Here is a 12,442-nt window from a genome sequence, read left to right as displayed (position 1 = left end):
CGAAAAAGTGAGAATAATTATGACATATCTAACAACATCTGCATTTACATATTCATCCCTACTCTAGTTAGAGGGTTACATTAGGTCGAAAATGAGACACATTGGTTAGATATACAAAATATGTTTTCAAGTAATCTGACCAACGGTAGTTGATAGGGTTACATTATGTAGAAAAATGAACACATTAAATAGATAAATAATAACATGCAGTGTAGTTGACAGCGTGACCTTAAGGGAAAAGTACAGATATTAATGTGCTATGCGACACCATAAGCCTTAACATTATATTACATAAATATCTTTCTATCCATTATAGTTGACAGGGTGACATTCGGACCAACAGTACAGACATTAACATGATAAATGTAAACATCCATTATAATACAGTAAAATCAAACATATATGGTACACTGAAAACCTAAAAACTAATATTCCAGTTAATGATGATAAAACTTAACACAAATCAAACATTATACTACATGAGATGACAACATCACTAACATGCAATAAATATCACACAACACATCAATATAATGCAATAGAAACTTGTTATTTGCTTCTTGTTAAGATGTTCTATAGTCATATTAATAATAACAATAATTTGCTCTACGTTCTCAACATTAAAAACGCCCTAAAAATACATACCTTTACTCGTCGTGTTTTCCGTTGAAGGTTGATGGATTATCCCACCATGATTATTTTCGTCGTCCATTGTTGTTTGAACGATTAGGGCACCATCAACCAACATTTGTGTGAAAGATGGTTGAAGATCCGCTATTTTTTTCGAATAATATGAATGATAACGTACAATTTTTACTCCATTTCAATGGTAAATTATGGAAAGTGCAGAGAAAAATGGAAGGAAAATAATGGTGAAATGGAAGTAGGGTTGAGCATGGGAGGGGATGAACTGAGAAGCATTAAATGCCAAGTTGTATTATTGCTAATAATTGGAATTCACAAATTCTTGTTTCAGACGGACACTTTTGATCTTATTTGTCAGACGGATAAAATGTTGCCATTTTTTAAGAAAATGTAACCAATTAATTCACAAAATGTTATGACTAGATGTGTCATTTTTTACCCTGAAAATGATGTGAACAATAATGGTAACATGTTATCAGAAAATAACAACATTTTATTGTAAAATAATGACATGTTACCCGTCTTATTTCAGACCAAAAACAATGATCTTAAGAAAAACGGACTGATTGGAATTAAATATGATAAGAGAAGTACAATTGGCAATTAAATATACAATGGAGTACAATTACACATTAAGACTTGAACAGTGGCAGCCGCCTACTTTTGGTGTGCTGTCAACCGCATGCTTTGTTCAACCAGGTACCACATGCATGTGAAGTTGTGAACGGTATGTATTTGGCCCGTCGCAAGCTTGCGACGGGTATTTCCGTCACAAATAAGAATTCTAATCACTTACTTACAAGATCAGAGATCTTACCACTTGCACAAATTCTTGGTTAAGATGGACATAATCCGTCTTAAATTTAAAACAGATCAACTATATTTATGTGGGATAAATAAGATAAAAGCAGAATACAATCGATGCATTAGAAGAGTAAAAGATTGTCTTATATACCATTGTCAAGTGATATTTGACTAATTTTAAACTTAACACATATAGTACAGTTTTAAGCAATACTAACCGTACCGCTTAACAATAACAACAACAACAATAATAATAATAGTAATAATAATAATAATAATAGTCTTATCACTGATTGTGTCACTAAGCTACTACAATAATGGCTCAAAAAACTAATGAACCTGCATTGACTTCATAAAATAATACTCAGTACTCATAATAGTATTGTGTGGAAAAAGGTTCTAAACTTTCAGTACGTCACCCTTGTGATGATTGACGAATAATATATTCGTCATAAATCTGTGATGGATTAAATATCTACATAAATATCGCGATAAAATCATAATGCCTAATAAATAATTTGTCTTTATCTATTCACACGAATCTTTATTTGATCCAAATTTGTGACGGACGTACTCATAATTTTTGCTAAACTTCTAACATTTGATGTTGTCCAGAATGGAGGTACTACATTCTGCAGTTCTAATGTTGCTTTGCAGTTGGTGTCTAACTATCTACTTTGACTTTTAGAGTTCAGTTTGTTGTACAGGATTGCCGGTTATTTTAACTGGTTGGCTGTGACATGGTCACAAAACAATATTTTACTTTCTGATTGTTGTTGTGTGTGCCTTGGAGGTTTTGTTAATGGGCATGTGTTATGTCCTGTATTGCTTCGACTTGTTATATAACTTTGCTAGAGATGCTACCTGTGTCCGATACTCTACAATCCCACATGAGTGAGACACTTGGACACATATTTAGAGGCAAGAGGTAGCCTTTTAGCCTCCTTGATACTCTTTTCTGGAATTTGAAGTACTTATTGTTAACTGATTGATATGCTGTGTGATTGTCTGTTTATCATTTGACTTTTTGTTGGGTTCTTTCATACTTCTATTCAACAACCGTACTTGACTATTTTATTATCTACGAATTATATTACAAAACAAAGTGTCTTGCTTGTGACGGGCTAATTCCGCCACAAGCTGAAAACCTCTCACAAAAAGGGAGAGGGGACAAGGTGGGGCACCCCCCATGTGCTTCCCCACTCACCTCTCATGGGTATTTTGTGAAAGGAAATGGTATCCGTCACAAGCTTGTGACGGATATCGCCGTCTTCAATGAGATTTTGTGATTACAAAATTGAATGGCAAATTTCATGCCAACGAATACCCAGAGCATATGAGAAAAAGGTTTTCCCATCTGATGTATTACCACCAATTCATAGTTTCTGAGCATTATAATAATTTTTTGAGTTTTGTTTTAAAAAATTTGAATTTTAATATATATTTTTTGAGTTTACTTACTCAAACATTAAACTCTAAAAAATTGCAATAATACTCAAAAATATTACATATAAGTTCAGTAAAATTTGAGTTTTGACGGAAAAAAATAAAATCTAACTTATAAATTTTAATAAGCTCAAAAAAAAAAACATACATATACTCAAAAACAAATAAGGTTTGTGGAAATAAGCTCAAAAAATATAGATATATGCTCAAAAACAAAAAAGTTGGAGGTAATACCTCCGATGTATGTTCCTTTTTCCAAAAAGGTATGTGCCAGCACTTGACATTTCCCATCCTTTTTATTAAACAAACAACCACAGAACCTATGTGACGCTATGTGGTTGAAAGTCAATAAGTCAAAGTATCCTCTTTATTAAACAAACAACCACAGAACCTATGTGACGCTCTGTGGTTGAAAGTCAATAAGTCAAAGTGCGGTTTTTATTTCCTTATTTTTAGGACCCATGATGTACATAGGAATTAATTGCATTATTTGGTAGTATTTGGTTTCTCAATTATTTAAATGTTCAATGTATTAGATTTAATGATTCAACCATGTTCATTTAACAACAAAACTAGTTTTATACCCGTGTAAAATTGCACGGGTATGTATTTGGGCCGGTATTAATGTTTTTGGATGTTTTTTTTTTTTTTTTTTTTTTTTGCATTTCAATTGTAATTATCTAGTTGGTCTAAATCAGCGATCTACATAATTAATGTTTACACCTGTTTCAAATACGTGTTCACATGTAATGGTTAAGAGGAAATAACGTAATATACTATTGTAAATAAAAATTGCGTACATAAAAAACTTTACATCCCGAAAAAAGAAATATAATTTAATAATCAACTTTAACATAGGCAAATTATTCTAAAAATTGAAAATTTTCATGATAGTGGTTCTCGGGGATTTGACATTGATTGTTACGTATTTTCCGTAATCACCAAGTTTCTTGGAGGTATGAACACCTATATTCGTCAAGCATAAAGGCAAAGACGAATTATTTCATTAATTTCTGTAAAATATTCACATTATTTGTTATTCAATCCCATAAGTAAATATAATTTATTCACGTAATTATGTAATTTTATTAGTAACTATGTAATTCAGTCCGATTATATGTAATTACTTTCATTTATTCCGATTTGTAATTCATTCCGTTTATATGAAATTTCTTTTACTTCTGCCGATTATCTATTTATTTCATTAACTATGTAATTCAGTCCGATTATATGTAATTACTTTCATTTATTTCGATTTTTAATTCATTCCGTTTATATGCAATTTCTTTTACTTCTGCCGATTATTTATTTATTTCATTAACTATGTAATTCAGTCTGATTATATGTAATTATTTTCATTTATTTCGATTTTTAATTCATTACGTTTATATGCAATTACTTTTACTTCTGCCGATTATCTATTTATTTCATAAAATATTTTCTATGACATAATTTGTCGCATGTTTGTCAGAGACGATTTAAAGAAATAAACTCTTTTCACGTAAACGGGACCTACCATTACCTGAATTTTCCAAAAAAAAAAAAGAAAAAGAAAAATTGGGTGAATGACGTGGCGCATCCTGTGTTGAGCATTGTCTTTTGCATTAATATAGATAAGATAAGATTACGGCAACTTGAATAATTACCTAAATTTTAGATGTACACACATTCAGGTATATGATTAAATCTCTTAAATCACTTTTTACGATATTACAGTGTTAAAAATTAATAAAAAAACAAAAAATAAAATACAAAGTAAGAATTATATCAAATTTACAAGTCCAATGACATACTTTTTGGAAAAAAATAATGAATCTTGAAAAAAAAAAAAAAAAATACAAAGTAAGAATTATATCAAATTCACAAGTCCAATGACATACTTTTTGGAAAAAAATAATGAATCTTGAAAAAATTAACCAGATATGTTTTATAAAAGGCATGTAACAAAGTTGAATATTTATAAACTCAAAAATGTATAAAACTTTGACTTTAACATAAATCTAAAAAAACATATATTTTTATATTTAAAAAACGGTAATTATAAATACAGCCCTTAGGGCTGTATTTAAGAACTAAATTACTTCCTAAAATGGAATTAAATTAGGAATTTATGACACAATTACGCGTAAATTGATGTCATTAATGTTTAATTTAAGTTTTTCTTTCCTTTTTTAGTACCTTTATCATTTTCCTTTAAAAAATAAAAATTATTTTATCCTTTAAAATATACATAAGCAAGGAAAAAATTATGTTACAATAAAAAGTTAGAGAAAATTTAGAATATTATCTAACCTTTTTTTATTTTTCGCAATATTTTATAATACTAAAATTGTTTTAGTAAAGATAAAATTGAATTTATTTCAGAAAATTATATGTGATTGAAGGAGGGAGATAAAGTTGGGTATACAAGCAATGAGAGGGACAAAGTATTGCATGTGGAGTTGAGACAGAATAGAGTCATTGAGGGAGAGATGAAGGGAGAGAGGGTACATAAATAGAGAACGGAATTGTGGATGGTTGTGGAATGTGGACACAATGTTAAAGTTAGGGTTTATAGTTCATAACCTGATTATGAACAAGTTTGATATTCGGCCTAGAACAGTGAATTAAGGTTACCATATATTTACGAGTTTATTTTTATTACACTTTAGCCGAAAGTATAACGAGTATAAATTGTCTTAATGTTAAGAAGGGTTAAATTAAGACAAAATTAAAGTTTTTAAATACTAGCAAAATAATTGTACGGAGTATTATCTAGCCAAGCGAGGCAGTATTATTTAACTTGTTATATTTTTGAAACTGATATACCCGTCTTAAGTGAGACCAATTATATTGGGAGTATAAACGTGAATACGGAGTAGGAATATAAACGTGAATCTCTAATTAAGCCAGTTATACGGAGTAGGAGGCTCGGGCCATACGAGTTGGATCACAATTCACAATACGAGTCGATTGAATACGGATCAGGTCAAAGTTAGAATCCAGGCCAAAATAGTTTATGTCGTCCTTTTTTTTAGACCTTAACGCAATATTGTTATACTTGTAAATCTATGCTTACTTGTAGTTTTTAATCAACAAACCATAGCCGTACTAGGCACAGGAAACTCACCTTTACCTCATCGTCTTTGGAATACTATATTGATTATTGGACTTGGTCTCTTTTTTTTTTTTTTTTTTGTCTAACTGGTAGCACTCCGCTTCGAACAAACATGAATACACCATTAATACGGATTGATTGGTTTCCATTGTTACGATTACCGTTTACTCTGTCTCATCACAAATAACATTATACCTCCAGTGGTATAATAGCATCATACAACCAAGTTATAACTTATCGAGCTTATGTGTAATTTTTTTGAGCTTTCTTAAAATTAATTTTTTTTATGTTTAAGTGAGTGAGTTCAGAAATTTTATGGTATAGCTCGATTTCTTTAAAACAAAACTCGAAAACTTTATTATATAGCTCGAGTTCTAGAGCATACAACTGAGTACAACTGGTTGTAGGATCTATTAACTGCAGTCTCATTTAATATTCAACAATTCAACAGTCTTGTACTCATAGATTAAAAAATATGCCAACAAGTATTATATTAAACGCTCTGACGCTGTATATGATCTAAATAATGCAGTTGAGGCTTAGTTGTGCTTTAAAAATAATGTTCACGTAAGGAGACGGCAAGATTAACACAAATCAGACCCAAACACACATACATACATTGAAAGATCTTTAGCTCTATAAGACCAAAAATATGGCAATATCGAGAGTTGTGTTCCTATTGTCAGTCCTAGTCCTTTTTACGGTATCAACTGCCACCTCAGTCGTCGACTTCTGCGTAGCAGACTATCAATTCCCCAAGGGACCTGCCGGATTTCCATGTAAGAATCCGACAAATTTAACAGTTGACGACTTTGTTTACTCAGGATTAGGTGTTCGTGGAGACACGAATAACATCTTCAAACTCGGTGCGACTTTTGCAGTCGACACAACATTCCCAGCTTTAAACGGGTTGGGCCTGTCTATGACCCGGCTCGACCTAGGTGTGGGTGGAGTAGTCCCGATCCACAGTCATCGTGTATCGGAGCTTATTTTGGTAATTGATGGTCCAATTATTTCTGGGTTTATTGACGAAAATAATGTTGCCTACTTTAAGAAATTAAATAAAGGTGACATAATGATATTCCCACAAAGTATGTTACATTTTCAAGTAAATGTGGGTAAAAAACCAGCTCTTGCATTTGTAAGCTTGAACAGTGCTAATCCTGGTTTCCAAACTACTACCGTTTCTCTGTTTGGAAACGATTTGCCTACGAATGTGATCGAGAAGATCACTTTGTTGGATGCTAAACAGGTGAAGAAGTTGAAGAAAATATTTGGTGGTGAAGGAATATTGTGCTTGCCTTGCATTCAATATTAAACTGAGTATATGTACAATAGGGAGCCTAATAATTAGGAAACAATATCTACAATATACATAATTAGCTACCACTAATTAAGGAAGATAATAACAAACATATACACTAATATATAAATGATTTATATACTAAATATAAATCATATATTCTAACACTCCCCCGTAGTCGAATCGGGAGGAAGGCGAACGCTGAGACTATTTCGAAAATCGGTAAAGAGAACAGACGGAAGACCTTTGGTGAAAATATCGGCCAACTGTGAACGAGTTGGCACATGATGAACCCGTACGTCACCTTTACTCACTTTTTCCCGAACAAAGTGAATGTCAATCTCAATATGTTTTGTTCGTTGATGTTGGACGGGATTCTTAGCAAGATAAATGGCACTAATGTTGTCACAGTAGACGATAGTTGCCTTATGAAGGGGATGATGAAGTTCAACGAGTAAGTTTCGCAACCAACAAGATTCCGAAACCACATTTGCTACACCGCGGTACTCAGCCTCGGCACTGGACCGAGAAACCGTAGGTTGTCGTTTAGAGGCCCAAGAGACCAAATTATCGCCTAAAAACACACAGTAACCACTGGTAGAGCGCCTAGTGTCCGGACAACCGGCCCAATCTGCGTCGGTGTAAGTGGTGAGAGCCGTGGGTGAGGAAGGAGTCAACCATAACCCATGTCGAAGTGTTCCTTGAATGTAGCGAATGATGCGTTTTAACGCATTCATGTGGCTGTCCATCGGATTGTGCATAAACAGACAAACTTGTTGAACGGCGTATGCAATATCGGGTCGAGTGAACGTGAGGTATTGCAAAGCACCTGCCAAGCTACGATAAAGAGTAGGATCATGAAAAGGGGAACTGACCGTGGAGCTCAATTTTCATTTTCGTGTCCCTTTGGTGTAGTGCGGCTTTGCGATTGGACATGCCTGCCCTTTCCACAATTTCTGCGGCATATTTATGTTGAGATAAATGGAGACCGTAAGAGGACCGAGTCACAGCAATACCAAGAAAATAGCTAAGAGGACCAAGGTCCTTCATTGCAAACTCAGTACCAAGCTTTGCCATGATAGAAGTGCGAAGTGTCTCGGAAGAAGCGGCTAAAATTATGTCATCAACATAAAGTAAAATAAAAGCCGAATGACCACCTGCATCTCGATATATGAACAGTGAATGATCGCATTTACTGTGAACAAACCCGATAGTATTGACAAAATTCGCAAAACGAGTATACCATGCCCGAGGGGCTTGCTTTAGCCCGTAAAGAGACTTTCGGAGCAAGCAAACGTGATCAGGATATCGCTTGTCCTTGTACCCAAGGGGCTGATGCATATAGACGGTTTCGTGCAAATCACCATGTAAAAATGCGTTTTTAACATCCAATTGATGTATTGACCATCCATAAAATAAAGCGATAGATAATACCGTTCGAATCGTCGCAGGTTTTACAACCGGGCTGAACGTTTCACCACAATCAACTCCCGCATGTTGTGTTTTACCATCACCTACAAGTCGAGCTTTGTGCCTTTCAAATGACCCATCAGATTTTACTTTATGTCGAAAAATCCACATCGACCGAATTACATTTGCATTAGACGGACGAGGGACAAGGTCCCAAGTCTTATTACTAAGTAAAGCATTAAACTCATCATCCATGGCCAATTTCCAATTATGGTCCCGAAGGGCTGACACGGGATTACGGGGTAATGGGGATATGGCAACCATAGTGTTAAGGTCAAATATGGGCTTAGGTTTACGGATGCCATGATCACCTCGAGTGACAGCTTTTGCAACGGGAGGTCGAGGAACAGGGGACACGGGTGAAGGGTGTGCTGTAACTGGCGTGGAAACAGGGGACGACATAGGTGTGACTGGCGGTATTGGAGAGGCTGGTTGTGGTGAAGCTGGTGGTGGTGTAGACGGAGGGGATGGTGTTGTGGGTGACATAGGAGACTCACTGATAGAGGGAGGGAAATAAGGTGGAAGATCAGAATTAAGAAAATCATAGTGATGGTTGTCTGGTTTGGCGGATTGAGCAAAAGGAAATTGCGTTTCGTCAAAGCGGACATGTCGACTCAAAATGATTTTATTAGTGCGAAGATCTAAACATTTATAACCTCGATGTTGGTCAGGAAATCCGAGAAAAACGCAAGGAGATGACCTAGCTTGAAGCTTGTGTATTTGGGTTGAAGGTATTAAAGGATAGCAAAGACACCCGAAAACACGTATGTGTGAATAGGACGGGTTTCGCTGATAAAGGATATGTAAGGGTGTGAGGAGACTCAGCTGTTTGTTGGGCAAAATATTTAGCAAATAGGTAGCCATACTTAGTGAGTGATGCCAAAAATTCTCTGGAAGAGAAGCATGAAGGAGCAAAGTTCGAACAATATTGTTAATGGAACGGATTTTTCTCTCGGCCTTACCGTTTTGAGGTGAAGTATATGGACAGGAAAAGCGGAATGCGATTCCATGCGATGCACACAAATCCGAAAAAGGTCCGTTATCAAATTCTTTCCCATTGTCACATTGAATATTTTTAATGTCTCTTTCAAATTGAGTCTTAATAAAATTGCGAAATTGGACGAAAACAGGAAATACTTGTGATTTCTTTGCCAAAGGGAAAGTCCACAAATAGTTGGTATAATCGTCAAGAAAAAGCAAATAATATCGATGACCCGCTGAACTCATTACCGGAGATGTCCATAAATCGGTATGGATTATATCAAAAGGCATAGTAGTATAAGATGTAGAGGCTATAAAAGGTTGCTTAATATTTTTTCCAATAGAACAGGAATGACAAATTGTTCTTTTATTAAGAGAATTACAATTAATCAAATTTTTGAGTCTGAGGGAATTAAAAATAACGTCGCCGGGATGGCCAAGTCGGTCGTGCCATAAAGAAGACTCGACAGCAGCAAAACTGGCGTGAGGTTGGACATTATTATTTGGAGTGATCGGATATAGCGCCCCCTGACTCTCACATCTCATTAGCTGTATCCCCGTCTTGTAATCCTTCACACAAAAACCAAATGGGTCAAACTCAACAGTTACCGAGTTGTCAGTAGTAAACTTCCTAACAGAGACAAGGTTTTTGACGAGTTTAGGTGCATATAGGACTCGATTAAGGGAAAGGGGTGGATGTGGTTTGGGTAAGGTGGCTGAACCGGTACCATAAATGGGTATAGATTGGCCATTTCCGACAATAATAGAGTTAGAAATGCTCGAATTAGAATAAGACGAGAGATTACCTGCACTCGATGTCATGTGGGAGGTCGCTCCAGTATCCATATACCATGGTTCAGGAGGCGTGAGCCCAAGGGTGTACATAGCAGCCTCGATATCAGTTTGAGACGGAGGAGCCTGTGCCGTGTATGCCTGAGGCCGAGGAACAGGAGGACGCATAACAGGAGGACGCATCCATGGGTTTGTTGGGTAAGGGCAGGGTGGATATGCCCAGGGGGAAGGTCCCCACGGCCAGCCACCATATCCACCAGCCTGCCATGGTGGCGAGGGCGACGGAGATGCTGGTACAGCAGGGGTAGCGGCAACGTGATCACTTGACCCACCCTGTTTTCCTTTTCCACCTTTATTTCCACCACCCTTCTTTTTATTTTTGGTGTTCTTCCCTTGATTCTGAGGAGGACGACCAAGGATAGAAGCAGTGGTGTCATCGGTCTTCGCATACATAGCAGATTGGGCAGTAGTAGCGGCCTGTTTTTCGAATCCGGCCTCTTCTAATGTCAGCATGGATCGTGCTTGATAGAAAGGAGGCAGGGGTTTCGCTTGTCGAATAATTGTTCCGACACCATGATATGCCTCGGTGAGTCCCGATACCATTTGAAGCACTAAACGAGTATCGGAGACGGGTGAGCCAACATTCTTGAGTTGATCAGCGAGACCCTTGAGACGTTGACAATAATCCGAGACAGAGGAAAAATCTGCCATCATGGTGTGCGAAAATTCCTGCTCGAGAGTAATTGCTCTCGAGTGTTGATTATCTTGAAAGATATCACGGATGCGATTCCAACATGCCATGGCAGTGGAGTCATCTTCAACCACCGTTTGCAACAAGTCATCCGAGATTGTCGCATATATCCATTGTAGAACCGTTGCATCAATCGTTTCCCATACCTCCTTGTCCTCATCGGAGACCGGCTTCTTAGCCTTGCCCTTGGGATCAATGATATGATCCAAAACACGATTTGCTTTCGCAAAGTTAGTGAAAAGGGCCACCCAAAGACGGTATTTATCATTGTCCATACCGAGGACGACGGAGACATGATTTTTGATATTGTGAACGGCCAAAACCGAAGGTAAAGAAGATGGATTTGGTTTTGTGTTTTCTGCAATAGTCATGGTGAAGAATAGGATTGAGTAAAGAAGAAAAGAGAAAAGAGAAAAGATGAGCGGAAGCAGAGATCGTTAGAATGACCTAGGCTAATGATACCATGAAGGAATATTGTGCTTGCCTTGCATTCAATATTAAACTGAGTATATGTACAATAGGGAGCCTAATAATTAGGAAACAATATCTACAATATACATAATTAGCTACCACTAATTAAGGAAGATAATAACAAACATATACACTAATATATAAATGATTTATATACTAAATATAAATCATATATTCTAACAGGTGGTACTAACTGATGAAATATTCCTCTTTACAATTTAATAGTTTGCATCAAATGTACTCCGAATCATTTATTTTCAGTAAAATAGATCATATAAGATGTCCTATACTTGTATGACAATTGGTTATTTTAAGTGAAAGTTTACTTCTGCAATGTCAAACTCTATTATTCAAACAAAGATCATTATCAATATTAAAGTTTGAGTCTGCTTAACCAGTTCACCCCAGTTTATATATACTTTCAATTGAGTGACTTAAACTTTTTTTTTTTTTTGAAGCCGTAAAGAAAGTTTGTTACATTCTAGTGGTACGCCTCACTAGGTCATACCTATAACAACAACATAAAACCCCAAAGTACTACTAATAACATAAACTAAAACAACAAGGTAATTATATCGGCTATCTATAACGTGTTGATGGCGTACGACGATGTTTGAACACGAACTTCAAACTCAACATACACAACAATCTTTAATGGACGAGTAGCGCTGGCCATTGGAAA

General features: G+C 35.8%; 1 protein-coding gene across 1 annotated transcript; it reads left to right on the top strand.

Moving 5' to 3' along the window:
• Nucleotides 1-6,610: 6,610 nt before the first annotated feature.
• On the top strand, nt 6,611-12,090 carry LOC141609345 (auxin-binding protein ABP19a-like). The gene is made up of 2 exons (XM_074428434.1): nt 6,611-7,269; nt 11,944-12,090. The coding sequence occupies exons 1-2, from the start codon at nt 6,645-6,647 to the stop codon at nt 11,955-11,957; spliced, it is 639 nt and encodes a 212-aa protein (XP_074284535.1). The 5' UTR covers nt 6,611-6,644; the 3' UTR covers nt 11,958-12,090.
• Nucleotides 12,091-12,442: the final 352 nt, after the last annotated feature.

This window comes from Silene latifolia, chromosome 10 (genome assembly GCF_048544455.1).
Source record: "Silene latifolia isolate original U9 population chromosome 10, ASM4854445v1, whole genome shotgun sequence".
NCBI lineage: Eukaryota > Viridiplantae > Streptophyta > Magnoliopsida > Caryophyllales > Caryophyllaceae > Silene > Silene latifolia.
Note: the sequence above shows the minus strand (reverse complement) of the source record. Positions and strands in the feature narration are given on the sequence as shown.

Bases quoted from the DNA above. Each gene is read 5' to 3' on its own strand.
- LOC141609345 (XM_074428434.1), top strand. From the start codon at position 6,645: ATGGCAATATCGAGAGTTGTGTTCCTATTGTCAGTCCTAGTCCTTTTT.